Here is a 16188-nt window from a genome sequence, read left to right on the forward strand (position 1 = left end):
CAAATAAATATTATAAACATGTATACATCACTTTCCAATATAATAACATCTTCACATCTACACATCAACTATCCCCAGGTAAAGAAACAACAAGAAAAGCATTCCAACAGACTCTCATACATTCATACCTTTTCAACTACATTCACACTCCATTCACAACTACGTATCTCTGGAAAGTGGGAGACATAGACATTATTACAAACTCCTTGACCACTTAAACCAACTGCATATAGCAGGATCTAAATAGCATTGGTCAACGCTTTTCAGTGGTTTAAGGAAAGGATGAGCACCAACTTCATCAGGACCCGCCGGATAACAACCAGAGTCTCTACACCCAGCGGATACTATCGCTATTTCTTCAACATTGAATATGCAATTGTAATAGCCAACCCTTTAATACTGACTATTGTTGCCGTTCGCCTCAGTATTCAATTTGATGTTTATTACCATCGATACAGCTGCAGGTTTTGTCGTTAGAGAGGTAATCCTTATATATTTGCTTTGATGGGACCGCAATATCCTATATGCTCATATTTAGCTACTTCATTGTGGCGAAATCTTGTAAATAGGAAACTAGAAGCGTTATAGGATTAGCTCTAGCACGGCTTCTTCCGTTAGCGCAAATTCTCGATTGGCATCACAGTGGAGAGACGGTCACGTAAAAGGTCGGATCCGTCCACCGTGATGCAAACGCAGAACTTTTTGTTGGAGATTGAGATTTCATTAGATTTCTGAGGCGCATGGTTTGCTTGCGCTCCCAGCATAAAAAACTAACTTCTTCCACCAGTGAGATTTTTACTGGTATTTGTTGTGCTTTGTGATTCCTAGGGTCTTGTTCTGCCTCACTTTCTATCGTGGAGCTGAGGTCTGAAGAAGAGGTTGCTTCCATTTGAGCTCCTCCACCTGCCACATTTGATTTTGAACCCTGGGTTACGCCGTATTTAGATGCCTTAATTAAGCCAAACTTTTTCGAAAATGTGAAAAATACGACCGCATTCAAAATCCATAAGGTCTCTATGGAATTTAAAAGCTTTCCTTTCATGGATACTATCTTCCTCCTTTTTCAATCTTTTAGTTATCTCCTCTCTGAGTTTGCTTAGTTCATCATTTTGCCCCATTTCAGTTAGCTCAACATTGAGTGTGTCAATTTCATCTTGTAATTTTAAATGATCCTTTTCTGCATATTTTACTAAAATGGTAACCAACTTTCTGGACGAGTCCAAACTTGTTTCATCCCACTCCCACCTTTCGGATCATCTAGTACACAGCCACTATGAGGATAAGAAAGCTAACAATTGGCTAACAGAATCAAAGAAAGGATTTGTCAAATGCAGTGTTTGCAAGGCCTGCAAGATAGGAAAAAACATAAAGACACTAATTGACCCAAAAGGTAAAACGTATAGCATCAGAGAGTACATAACATGCGAAACCAGCTTCGTGGTCTACATGCTACAATGTTACTGTGGGAAACAGTACATTGGCAGCACTACCTGTGCTTTAAAGAAAAGGATCTTGGAGCACATACGTGCCATACAAAACAAGGACTTAACTTATGCAATGGCTAAACATATGACAACACACATGAATAAGACATGGAAGGACATTCAATTCTTCGGCTTAGCCATGATCCGTCAGCATGAGCGAGGTGGGAATAGGAAACTAAACCTAAGAAGATTGGAATCGAAACTGATCATGCGTTTTAAAACCAAGCAACCAACAGGGTTGAATGGGGACGAAGAACTTTATTTTCATCTCTGAATCCATGTACTCTGAAATATGCATTTGGAAAACCAACTCTCTTATGAACATTGTAAGACGACGGACAATCAAAAGATTACATGCTCTCTTATGAACAAGTTAGATATATATTAAGGTGTCCGAATTTAGGCAGTGGTAAGGGCACTCAGCCCTAGTAACACAAGCTGAAAGCACAGCCAAATCAATGACTAACAACATGGTGATGTGAATGGATGAACAGATTCCACAAATGTGCTCAGTCATACACTGCCTAGACACCAAACTAAAGTGCCAGTTGGACAATTATTATTCTTAGGGCACTCAGCCATTAATACATGTAAAATAAATGATGTAGTAAAAAACGCAACATAAATGTTATGAATTAAATAACAAGCATAATACTGCATGTCCCATAATGCACTATCAGACTCAAAAGTATACAAATAATTGAAAGTGAAATAGGACAACTGTGTAAAACTGCCGTGAGAAGGAACCGTCTGGTTCGAAACGCGTAGGCTGCAACAGTGTTCTGAATAAAATATAACTGCATCCAACGAGCGGAGTGCTGGCTTTCCTTTTTGTGCAAATATATATATATATATATATATATATATACATAAAAATCAAAGGTTACAGGAAGTTATGGTTTGGAACTAGAATTAAAAAAATATATAAATTCACTGAAGAAACCAAAGTTTACAGGGACGTTATAGTTAGGCTCGGACTTCACTCATACAAATCCAGAAAAATTTAGCAGTTATAGTTACCTGAGCTAACTATAACTTACGCCCATGCAATGCACTGCTAATGGCCTCATGTATTATATCACTCACAACATGGTCTTTGACTTCAACGATGACATCTCAAATTACATCACTGATGACATAATCTGCAGAACCACTCACACCCCCATACAAACTCTTGTACACTCACTCACACACCTACACAACCACTCACATACCAATTCACAGATCCTTACCAGTACTTACACAGCACTCACTCCTCCATAGAGCCACACGTACACCCACTCACTCACCTCACAGCCACTCACACAGCCATACATTTAACCTAACAGCTACTCACACACAGACATTCACCTATGCAGCCACTCTCACCCACTCCCACACCAATAAAGCCTCTCAACACAGCCACTCACTCACACACCCATATAACTACTTACATACCCAGTCACACATCCATATAGGCACTCCCATATCTGCTTACCGATAGTCATTCACACAGACGTTCACTCTCCAATACAGCCATTCACAGACATTCACACACCAACTCACTTAACTAAACACTCACTGAAACAGCCACTCACTCGCCCATACAGCCATTTACACACCCAGTCATTCAGCCAGCCACTCACACATCATACAGGCACTCACACAGCCACTCGCTCACCCTCACAGTCATTCAAACACCCACTCACTAACCCACACAGCTACTCAAATGCCTACTTATGTACCCATAAAGCCACTCACACACCCACAAACCACTCACACACTCACACAAGCACTCAGATACCCACTCACACACCCATACAACCACTGGCACAACAACTCATTCACCTACAGAACATCAGAAATCTACTCACTCACCCATACAGTCATTCATGCACACACCCACTCACACACAGACACTAAAAGTCACACATCCACTCAGATCACACATGTTGGAGAGTATCACTCATTAGTAGTACAATAGGTATACTAATCCAATTTCTGTAGTAGGTTAATATACATGTTTAACACCCATAAACTCTTAAAAACACATCCCTGGATGATGTCATCAGTGGGAATTAACATGGGGAAAACTGGGAATTAACATGGGTAAAATGCGTTTTGGGACCCCCCCTTTTTCTCTGTCCCACGGCACGAAACACCCTAAAACTTTCCAGAAGGCACCCGAAATAACAGGCAAATTTGTTTGGTAAAGTTCATGATGACTCATCAACTGGCGTCAAATATAAAGGCAACTGAGAATCCCCTTTTTGATAGAAACTAATTGGCGTCTTGGGTGAAATTCAAGTGGATAATTTCTGGGATACCTGCACTCTGTCCCAGAATCCTATCATAGCCCGGAGCACCGGTGAGATGTAGACTCTGGCCCGTCAGTGTTGCTTCGGGAGCCAGGGGACTTTCCAAATATGAATACATGCCACTGCTTGGTCTATAAAGCATCAGTATTTTCTGGTGATAGGCTGCTGGACCATGCGTGCCATCTTCTCATCCCATATGAAATCATCAATAAGACACAGTAGCTTCTCGATTACCTGTGTGGGGGGTTGTAGTGGTAGGGTTTGCATGATGTAAAGATTTTTAGGCAGAAATGTCATTTTGGCGGCCGCTAAGCGCCCTAGCCGAGAAAGACCCTATCCCTTCCATTCAGAGAGGTCAGAGCTTGTGGTCTCTAAGATTGCAGCATAGTTGTGGTAGGCAATGAACCTAGGTGTGGTATGAAGTCGTAAGCCCAGGTACTTCACCCCCTGTGAGGACCAGACGAAAGGGAATCGGTGTTCAAGTTGTGCTTGCTCGCTCTTTGGAACAGTCAGGTTCAGTGTTGAAGATTTCATCAGGTTTGTTTTAAACCCAGAAGCTAGCCCAAAAGCCTCCATTTCTCCCATCACAGTGGACAGCGAGGTCCCTGAGTTCAACAGAACCAGCAGAACATCGTCAGAATATAAGGCTGCCTTGTGGTCCCTGCCTCCCAAATATACTCCTGAGAGTATACATGTTACATATTCTTTCGGCAAAAAGCTCCTGTTGTGTGCCCCTAGTGACAATGAAGGTCTGAGATGTCTGCCCATTAACCCTCACCCTTGCCTTGGGTGAAGCACAATTACACTGGATCCACAGACAGACCATGGGCCAAGGCCAATAAGAGTTAGCGTTGAAGGAAGGTATGGCCAGTGGACTTGATCAAAGGCCTTTTATGTAGCAATACAGAGGAGGGGGGAGGGGGGGGGGGTCTGGGATACGGGAGCGATGCGTCTTGTCCAGCAGATGGCACATGCGATTCATGCTGTCGCTACACCCCCTATTTGGCAAGAAGCCAGTCTGGACAGGATCCACCAGGCCTTGCATATAGGAAGCAAGATGATGTGCCAAGATGCCTGTGAAAATCTTGGCGTCCACATTGAGTAAAGAAATAGGATGGTAGGAGGAGCAGTCTACAGGGTACATACTGGGCTCAAGGACTACTGTGATCATGACAAGTAGCATGGTATCCGTCAGGGGACTGGTAGAGCTAAAGGTGTTCCATAATGACCAAATGTTTTTTCACTTCTGAGCTGTACCTCTTGCCCAGGAGCCGTGCCCGTTTGGAGGCGATATACAGCCATAAGGACCTCATTAGGACCCCAAGGAGGAGGCACCCCCCCCCCGTGGGAGGTGCATCAGAAACACCTGTGTAAGGTAGGAGTCAATGTGCCCGGTGTCCAGCTCTTCGGCTGTGTACAGGGTGGCGTAAAACCATTCAAACTCTCATTCAATAAGGCAATCCTGGTAGAAAGTGGTACCGTCTGGGCACGAAAGCTCCCCTACTCTGTGGCGGACAGCTTGCAAGCGAAGGCAATGTGCTAGCAGGTGACCTGCTTTATTTCCCCCAATGTAGTATTTCTGTTTGGTTACAAAGAAGGGCATATTCTGCCCTATGTATGTCCAAGGCATTAAGCTGCTTGCGAGCCACCGTAAGTTGTTGCGGTGTCACGAATGTGCCAGTGAGATTTTGGGTCTCTTCCAATTCTTTAACTTTGGTCTCCAGATGTGTTCAGGTGGTGCGTCTGTCCTTGATGAGGTGGGCCGCTACAGGTATAAACTGACCACGTACCACTGCCTTTAGTGTTTACCAAAGCAACGCCATAGTTGTCGCTGGGGTTTCGTTAATGGTTAAAAAGGAATTGATTATGTTTGTAATCTCAGTATCTGCGTCAGTATATGGGAGGAGTTTGATGTTAAGGCGCCAGCTGCAGGGGGAGAGGCTGTGACTGGAAGAGAGCAACTAAGGACAATGAGGGAGTGATCGGAAAGGGCAGCCACACCAATATCCACTGCTGTGGTCTCGCTAGTAGTACGGTGGGTGGTGATAAAGAAGTCGATCCTTGCGGAAGTCTGGTGTGCCACAGAAAAAAATATATAAGCACATGTTGAAAAAATCGTTACTCCACATGGTGTCAGACTTTTGACGTACGCTGACGACACCCAGCTCATTGTATCATTGAGCCAGCTGGATCGTTCCCCTTCGGACCTCTATGCCTGTCTTAAGGATATAACTACTTGGATGGATAATTCCCATCTCAAGTTAAACAGTGACAAAACTGAGATTTTGGTCATGGGTAACCAATCACACTTTCACCCTGAGACCATGTGGCCGCCCTGCATGGGTCCACCACCGACCCTTAAATCTGACACTAAAAGTGTGGGTATCTGGTTGGACCAAGATCTCACGTTCAATACGCAAGCCAGGAAAACCGCGGGGAGCTGCTGTGGCCTCCTCCGCACTTCCTGGAAAATTCTACCACTGCTCCCCCCTCAGTCCAGAAAGCTTCTAATCCAGGGCCTCATACTGTCCAGGTTGGATTATGGCAACGCCTTGTATCTCGGTGCCCCCAAGAAAGTAACTGCCAAGCTACAAGTTGTCCAAAATGCAGCTGCCAGGCTCCTCACAGGCTCCAAGAACCGCTGCTCAGCGAAACCCGCTCTCAACCTACTCCATTGGCTACCTATTCAGGAAAGATTGCATTTTAAGTCTCTATGCACTACTCATAAAATTTTCCATGGCAAAGCCCCCGCGTCCTGAAGGATTTCATTGTACCCCACAAAACCAACCGACCCCTTCGGTCTACGCATCTGCACCTGGCTTTCATGCCCAGGATCAAGAGAGCCTGATCGGGGGGGGGTCGTCTTTTCTCTTATAATGCTTCTAAACTGTGGAACTCCCTACCACTTGCCATTCGTGCCCAGACCAACTTTCTTTCCTTCCGAAAACAGTTGAAAACGTGGTTATTCCCTTAAAAATTCCTTTTTCCTTCCGTTAGTTCACTCACCAGCGCTGGGACGCTCACGGGCAGCCATGCGCTTTATAAGTCCTATTTCATTTCATGTAGTGCTTACGGCACTAAATTTCCACTAATCCTAGCTCCACCAACCACTGTTCCATGCGGGGGCAAGAACTCAAGAAAGACCTTCTCTCTGAATGGATCTGTCCAACTGCGCATCAGCCACTAAGTTAAAGTCTCCCCCCTATGATCACATCAGAGTCTGGGGTATCAATAACGCGGTCTATCGCTTCTTTAAAAAAGACTTCCTAATGTTTGTTTGGGCCATATACGGTTGCTGGTGTAAGTGTGTTCCGTCAGCTCGATCTGGAGTGCTAATAGTCAGCCCGGTAGTTCCGTATATGTTTGTGTCACTCTTCCCGTACAATGGGTGTCCAGGAGGATCGCCACCTCTTCCTTCTTCCCCGGGCCAGGGGAAAGAATTGGTGGTCAAACCACTGGAATTGCAATTGTTTCCAGCCAGCCTTAAGCAGGTGGGTTTCCTGGGTAAGCCCTAAGTCACACTTAGTATCCCGGAGGAAAGAGGGGCACCAGGCGTTTTACAGGGGCATCGAGTCCTTGGACATTTAAGCTAAGTATAGTAATCATGGGTAAAGAGGTGGGGAAGATGCCATAAGTACAAGGGGAGGTGGGAGGGCAGGATACCCACGTGTATCCCCTAAATGTTAGCCATAGTGTAGTGGCCATGTGATATGAAGAGAAATATAGGTTAGCAGGTGCAGGGAAGAGGGGTTGCAACAAAAAACAATTTAACAATGGAATTACTCAGCAGGGAATGAAACAATCAAAAGCATGAGGGTCCATGTCGCCTGCCAGCATTTGTGTCGAATCATAGTGTGAGGTTGTTGTGGAGCTCCGCTGCCAAGCAGCAGCAAACGATGTGGGAGAGCTATTCTCCGAGTCAGAAGCCATCCACCATACAGGTCCAGAATATCACAAAAAGGGGGGCCCGGTTTCTGCCAGTCGTCAGCGTGAGGGTATTTGTGAGCCGCACAATCTGTCAATGCTCACTTTCTGGTTTCCATGCACTGTCTCGGTGCTGCAGTTGGCAAAGCAAAGATGCTCCTTGGCGTTCAGTCTCCAATGGTTTGTGCACCGCCTTCTACCTCAGACGGTGGAGCGGTGTACATCTGGTGGCGACGAGGCTGGCCCACGAGAGGGAGACCACGCAGAGGGCTCTACTAGGAGGGCGTTCATATCCAGTAGAGATCATGCCTCTTCAATTGTGGGGATAGTCTTTGTTTTGTTTTTCTATTCAAATTGAATCCAGCAGGGATGGCCCCATTTATATCTGATTCCTTTTTCACAAAGGTGGTCAGTCAGAGGCCTCAGGGTCCTGCAGAGTTATCGGGGAGAGCGCTTGATAAAGCCAGACTTCCAAGCCTTCAAAGTCTATGGCGTTTCTCTCATGCACCACGGCCATGATGATTTCCTTTTGCTTGCAGTAGTGGAAACAGGTGAGCATATCTTGTGGTTGCCCCGGAGAGCACGATGGGCATCTGGCTCTGGGGGTACGATCAAGGACAAAATCTTGGTCAACCAGCTACGGGGCAACCTGTCAAAACAGGTGAACAACATAGTCCTCTATCTTGCCAGGGGCTGCCTGCAGGGGAACCCCTTTTATGCGAATATTACAGCACCTGGATCTGTTTACAAGAACTTCCAGTTGGTATTGAAGCTCCATATTTTCGTCTCTCTGCTCCAGATGTTTTCCAGATGATAGCCATCTAGCTCCCCTGAGCAGGAGTTGGCAGTCTGCTCAAAGGAGTCTACTCTCTGCCCAAGTTCACCAAGGTCCCGCCAGAGCACATTTACGTTGACTGCTATGTCCTGCTTGACGCGATGTCTTCACCAAGGATACCAAACAGATGTTTCAAGAAAATCTTCATCACCGGGGCATCCCCGGGGAGAAGGACCCACCAGCAACTCCCACTGTCACTGGAGGAATGGCAGGGGCGCCTCTCCAGTCTGATTTGTTTTATTCCGTGGTTGTTTGGCAACTTTGAATCCTTCTTAGGGTTCAGTTGAGAGGTAACGGCAGTGATGTGCGTGGGTTTGGAGTCCAGTGAAAGGAGTGTTACCCAAAGACAGCACCACAGCCCCCAGGCCCCTGAAGACAGTCAGTTTGCTTAATCATTTACCTCCCTGCCAATAAAACAGAGAGTAGGGATCCAGGGCTGGCGGCGGAGGGTCTGACAGGGCGTTGCAGCAACAGCGGTGTAGACCTCAGGTGTAGAACGACCCAGCCAGGGGTCCCGGCAGTACCGCTGCAAGAGGCTTGGTTACAGAGCTAGATGTAGTCAGTTGTAGTGGTGTAGAGGTGATACACTGAAAATCCATGCACTTTTTGGCGGGTGGAAAAGAGGGATGACAGTGGCAATGAAACAGGGCTCCCTGATCAAATGTAGTCCTCCCCCACAGGCGGGGAACGAGGGGAGCCCCGCGGAAGGTACCCCAGTGTTATGATGATTGTTGCTATGTTAATATGCCTTTAGGGCACGAACCTAGCTTTGACTCTATTGATGTTCTAGAGTCTTAGGTTTGTGCCGTGCTGTTCCAGAGCAGTTGAAGGCTGGACTTCGTGGTTATTGGTTGTCTTTGGTATTGTTATCATTTATGATAATAAATCCTGTTTATACCTTGGTTTCCTGCATTTCTATCTTAACAAAGTTGGCGACGAGGATGGGATTACAACTTATCTCGAATAGAAGTTATAAAATCTGATAACCATATAGGTTTCTTTCGTAAACGTTTAGTGTCAGATGAGCACACATTCTCTTGAACAGTATCTTTACAAGAAGGCACATCTGCTAAATCTTTACTGTTGACACTAATATCATTGTTGTTAAGATTGTTGTAAACTACTTCAGTATTGTTGTTAAGATTATTGTCATTATTGTCAACCACTACAGAATTATCCAGAACAACTTCCATAAAATCATTCTTCTTCTTGACAGCAGTATCTTTATATAAATCCTTATTCCCTTTGAGTATTACAATTTTACTTAAATTCCAAACTTTCCCATTAGCAAGCTTTACTGCATTCTTCAATACCTCCTTCACTACAAAAGGTCCCATATACTGACTTTCACCTTTCGATACCCTCCATGGCTTTTTCACTTTTATTAGAAGAATAGGATTTGGCCTAGGATTACTCCTTAAATCAAAATTGTGTTTGTTAACCAAATGGGATTTCTCCATTCTCTTCTTAACTTTACTAAGATCCACTTGACATCTGTAAAATGAAATTAACCAAGATGGATTAATCTTAGATCTTGGTAACCTACCCCTCATGATTTCGAAAGGAGCACAATCAGTCATGTCATTAGGAGTGACCCTATATTTCCAAACACTCTCCATCACTTGAATTTCCCATTTTTCATCATCAACACCAAACATTTATATAGCTCCTTTCAAAACTCTCTATTATTCCATTACCACTTGGATTGTATAAGGAAGTGGTACAATGATTGACACCAGTTTTCAAAAAGTAATCTTTAGCCTTGTTGGACAAGAACTGTACACCATTGTCAGTAATCACACGAATGGGTAAGCCCTCCTCACAACAAATTTCATCAAGAAATAACAATACACTGTCTGTATCAGCTTTCCTCACAATTTTAATAACAGGCCATTATGAAAATAAATAAATGGCAGCAATAATATACTTATTCATTGGACCAATAGGACCCATAATGTCCATCGCAATAGAATCCCAGGGACCATCAGGAACAACATGACCTTTCAAATTAGGTTTCAAAGTTTCAATGACTTGTCAGAATTCGCACAATGAACACAATTCCTGACAATCCGTTCAACAAAAATGTCCAAACCAGGCCACCAGAATAATCTCTTAACCGACTGCTTGGTTCTATAAATACCATTGTGAGACTCATGACCATGCTCTACAATAATATTCCTCACAGGAGGAACAACTTTCTCACCTCTCCAAATAATGTCATCCGAGAAAGATAATTCGCTTATTACTTCCCAAAATCCTTTCAAATCAGGAAGAAGATTCTTTTTGCTGGGCCAACCCTCAACCGTAAATTTCTTTACACTGTGTAACACCTTGTCTTTACAAAATTCCATTTTCCAATAATCCAGTTTGATAGGTAAAGAACCTTCATCATGAATAAGGGCAATATTGAATTCACACCATGAATCTTGAACACATTCCTTGAGGGGAAGAGGCAACCTAGACAAAAAATCCGCAGTAACATTATCTCGTCCAGGAACATATACAATTTTGTAAACAAAATCCTGCAATCTCATGGACAGACGCGCAATTCTAGCAGAAGCTCTATCATGCCATCAGTAGTGAGTAAGCGTATTAAAGGTTTGTGGTCAGATCTAATTTCACACTCCTTCCCCCATACAAAAACTCTAAAATGTTCCAAAGCCCATACAACAGCCAGAGTCTCCCTCTCTATGGTAGAATATTTCATTTCAGTAGGAGATAAAGCTCTTGATGTTTAAGCAATTACTACTTCACTATTTTTTCCAACTTTTTTAGTTAAAACCGCGCCTAAACCTTTTGCACTGGCATCTGTAGTAATAACACAAGAGAGTTTAGGATCAAAACTATTGAGAGCAGCCGCCTTTCCAATGGCAGCTTTCACATCAATAAATTCCTTCTCACACTCCGAGTCCCACACAAATTTGTTCCTATTTTTGAACAACTGTCTAATATTAAATTCTTAGGTTCGTGCCGTGCTGTTCCAGAGCAGTTGAAGGCTGGACTTCGTGGTTACTGGATGTCTTTGGTGTTGTTATCATTTATGATAATAAATCCTGTTTATACCTTGGATTCCTGCATTTCTGTCTTAACTCCCAGCTCTAAGGCAGAGTCTCCAATATATGGGGTTATAAAGTCAGACCCCTTACGGTCTCATCCAAGCATCAGGGCCACAGTGTAAGGATAGGAGGCCCCATCTCCTGTGGAGCAAGAAACGGGGTAAGCTGTAGTACTGGGGGGAACACAGCAGAAGATAGGGGAGCCCTGCTCCAGTTCATGCATGTCGCCAGCGGCCTGTAGCGCAGGAAGGAGTGCTAGGCAGCAATAGACCAGGCACGTATCTCAGTCCACAGGCCCAAATGAAGCCGCCAGCAGGCTCAAACGGTGGTCGCTCCTAAGAGGGGAGAGCGAACTGCAGGGCACTGCTGTAGGGATCCACACCAGTCTGCTCCTAGCTGTCTTACGGTCCAGCCCTTCAAGGCAGTGTGCGGCCGCCTGAAACAGGCCGCGCCTAGCTGCTGATGCCGCCGCTGACCAGCACCAATGTCGGGTCGTCAGGGCGAGTGCGTTCTCAGGACGTGCCGGGGGGGCCTCCGGGAAGAGACCTTAAAGATGCAGAGGATCACGCTTGTCTGGCCCAGTAGAGAGGGAGGAGAGCTGCTTTGGCTAGGTCGGCAGGCCGTTAGGTCTGAGGCCGTACGGCCGGCGCCATCTTAGCCGCGCGGCCGAACACTCAATTTAGAATCCAGCTTTCGCAGGCTTACTCCAGTCGCCGGCAATCTCGCTCAAAATGTTTAAGAGCCCTTTCCATGCCTGGAATCCATCTATGAGGGGCTGAGGGGAGCGCTACATCCACCCCGGCCTGGCAAACGTATGGCAGAGCTACAAGGAGGTGCTGCTACATGGGTGCCATGTGGGATACGCCCCTTGTAAGGACATTAAACATTTACATGTCCTGCTCTTAAATATCATGCACTCTGCCTTATGAGCAATTACGGCTAACTTAGGGTTGGCTTATTCAAATTTAAAAGGAAAATGTAAGCATGTCAAAAGGGGGTGTTTGACAGCTCGAATTAGCAGAATAAGCCTGCAGAGCCATGTTGCTGCTGGCAGGTCTCAGTCATGCTTTGCATTGACACGTTAGTGGTGGCACAATATGTGCTTCATCTACTACTGATATTTAACTTACAGGCTCTGGGTGCAACTGGTAACATACACTAGGGACTTATAGGTAAGTTTAATACATCAATTAGGAGTCTAGCAAAATTCAATATGCTTTTAGGGGTCGGAGCACATGCGCTGGGGTATTTGCTTAGCACAGAGTCCCAGTGCACATAGTAAAAAAAACACAGCAGCATCAGTTCAAAAACATGGGAGTGATTGTGTTGAAAAGAGTCATTTTCTTACATGCTCTAAACCAGAGACAAGTATCACAACTTTTTCAGAATCCGCATTGTTAGGCCCAAAGCTGGATGTGTTGAAATATGTCGAAATGTGGGTGCCAGTTTCACTTTATTTGACCCCGGGGTCACCCTGTTAGGTCGGCGGACATGCGGCGCCCATGGCAGAGGAATGCCTGCTACATTTTGAGAAGCCTGCCTTCCTGAAACAGATCTCACTGCCACAGTGCAACCGTCAAGGCAGTGGATCCATCGTAGGCAGAGGAGTGCGTCGAGTACGCATTCTGTTTTCCTGACCCCTCGTCAAAGATCTTTTTATTTGACTCAAACGAACTCCCAAGATCCAACAAATGTCCTTTTGCACACTTCCCTTGAGGCAACCGGAACAAACATATTCCTCTTTCAATTCTCAGCCGCCAATTGATAAACGTTACTCACTTGTATTTCCTCCATTATCCTCCACGTCCAGTCGGAAAAAAGCGGAATTGTCTGCGAAACTTTGTGGAAGCGAAAGTACAGATGTTAATACTGGGTCACCTGGAAAACAATCAGAAAACAATCCAATGAAATATCTGCAAAACACCATCCAAGAACTGTATAAACACTACAGTGTTGTTTTTCAGTAAATTGAGCAAAAATGATTAGGGTGCACAATCGTTCATTCCATTATTTTTACTCTGCTTCTTTTTAATCTTCTTGGCACAAGTGCAAGAGGCATGTGGTGCAGTGTCCCCATGACAACCTGCTCCTCGTTTCATCATTTTGGCAATACCAGTAAGTTTTTGGAGCAGAAACCCATTGCAGGGGCAGGAGACCATTGTCACAAGTTTCCAAACCTGTGCTCTACAGGATTATTGTGTGTCACTCACAAGCTAAGTGCGAGACGCTTTTGAATGTAGTAGTCCGCAATCCCCGTAACCATCCCATGATGATATTAATGGTTCATGGCAGTAGATGTTCGTAGCGTGTTACGTCTTTTTACATACTGGCTATTCCTGGTGAACCCAAGGAGTGTCATGAAAGACCCCCTCATTTCTATCTTTAGAGCCTTTATAGGGAGCTCATTTGCCAACAAGAAGGTGCCATGGCACTAGACGCGACTAAGGATGTGCCGAGGAATAAACCTGCCTAAAACTGAAGCTATGTGAATGGCTATGTTGGTGTTTGGACAAAATATCTTACAAAAAATATTGGTAATCAGAAATATCGGAAATTAAATATTGTGGTAAGTGCATATTGTGTTGCACAAATATCATTGACAAGAATATTGGTTTTGAGGAAAGTAATATCGTTTTCAATAATATAGTGGCTAAAAACATCCTATTTTAAATATTTGTATGTGTTTTATTTGAGAAATTAATTTAGTGTTCAATACTTTATAATATAAAGTGATTTAGAATCTTGTATTCAATGTCTAATAGTAATTTATAGTGTTGTAGCGGTTTGTTAGGTTTTTAGGGGATACGGTAGGAAGTTAATACAATTTATTTAATTTTATGATTGATATTTATTATGTAAATAATGTAATACTGGTCTATTTTCATTATATGGTAATGGCTGGCTGTTGGGTTTGTAGGGGTTTAGGATGGAAAGTAAATTAAGCAATAATTAATTATTTATTATTTGTACATTCATTATTTTATTTAATTTTAAATATGTAAATTATGGAATATTTATTTGTTTTATTTATATTTTACTTGCGGGCTGCTGGGGGTGTAGGCTGGGAAGTTAATTTGTAATAATTAACAATTAAGTACTAGTATTAGACCTACATCCTAATAATTTTTGCTTAATTTAAATATTTGATTGACTTTACATATGTAAATGATGGTATACTTATTTTTTTGTTCTATTTTAGCTGCAGACTACTTGGTTTGTAGGGGTATAGAGTGGGAAGTTAATCACTAATTGAATAATACATATTTATTAATTGATGATTATGTTATCGAATACCAATTACGTAAATTGACTAATCCAGTTTTATTATATATATATATATATATATATATATATATATATATATATATATATATATATATATATATATATTCCATGTTAATTCATAATTTATATATTGAATGTTTATTTTTTTCTGCATTCATGGTGTTACTTATATATGAAACGTGTTAGCAGTGAACTCTTGTTTAGACTGCAGTAGGAATAGTAAAATTCACCTCTTTGCAGGACAACATTTTCCCTACTGTGTTGTTTGGAGTGGGAATAGTAAATTGCTCCGAAACCCAACACTTTCCCAACTGTTGCACTCACTGGTGTGGGAATAGTAAAGTTAACCCCTCTCAAGTGCAACTCTTTCCCCACTGTTGCATAGATTGGAGTGCGAATCAGGGGAGTGGCCAGAAAAGATAAGTACCCCCCACTTGGCCCTACAGATAATCGTCATCCCCCTCTATCTTTCCTTGTTTCTCTCCCATCTTCTGTCTCTCTTCTCTCTAATCTCCAATTTGCTCTCTTCTACCACTTCCTGTGGCTCCCTTCTCCTCTTGCCTCTCCGCTCCCATTGACTTGTTCCTGTTTTTGCCTTTCTGCTTGTTTTTCTTTTTATCTCCTTCCTTCCATTTTCTCTTCCTACATTCCCCTCCTCTCTTGTGCCCTCAACTCATTGTCCAACTGTCCCCTCTCCAATCACCCTGCTCTCTCCATGCCGGTCTCTGTATTTCTCATTCTTCTCCATATTTAATTTGTCTCTTTCTCTTTTCTCTTCTCTATCTGCCTCTTTCTCTCAATCAGGCTTCTTTTGGTGTCTTTGTTCTTCCCTCTCACTCCTCTCCTTCTTCTCTTTATCTCTTCCTGTTTCACCTCCTGTGACAACTCCTTTCTCGATCCTGGACAGTTGACGCAGCACGACAAACACAATAAATCATGTGTGTCCCTAACATTACAAATGGGGTCATTCATTAAAACATTTAATAAAGCTATCAGTTAGACAAAAACGTCACCACAACCAAAAAGAGGTGCATCTTCATTCTCCAGGCACCTTATGTGTTTTTATTTCATAAAGGACAAGATTAATATAAAAAATAACGTGATTTAAAAATTAGATTTGGCAGCTAGAAATGCTGTACAATGCTTTCGACTTTGAGCGAAACACATTCTGGTTTAAAAAAAGATAATTTTCTGCAGTCTTCAAAGTTTGATAGGGCAAGCAGTTTTCGGATTTTATTTTAAGCACTTCCTTTTTATTTAGGGCAAAATACCTTTAACATGGAATATAGATTTGACCAACATGTAGA

The 16188-nt window shown here is 43.3% G+C and overlaps 1 protein-coding gene across 2 annotated transcripts in view; it reads right to left on the reverse strand.

Annotated features, from left to right (window-relative positions):
- LOC144770967 (uncharacterized) overlaps positions 1 to 16188 on the reverse strand; it is a 274522-nt gene that overhangs the window by 39619 nt on the left and 218715 nt on the right. For both annotated transcript variants that reach the window (XM_078655830.1, XM_078655831.1), the window contains one exon: positions 13376 to 13474. In XM_078655830.1, the coding sequence (XP_078511956.1) occupies positions 13376 to 13474 (99 nt within the window). The remainder of the gene's footprint in view (positions 1 to 13375; positions 13475 to 16188) is intronic.

Source organism: Lissotriton helveticus, chromosome 7 (genome assembly GCF_964261635.1).
Source record: "Lissotriton helveticus chromosome 7, aLisHel1.1, whole genome shotgun sequence".
Taxonomy (NCBI): domain Eukaryota; kingdom Metazoa; phylum Chordata; class Amphibia; order Caudata; family Salamandridae; genus Lissotriton; species Lissotriton helveticus.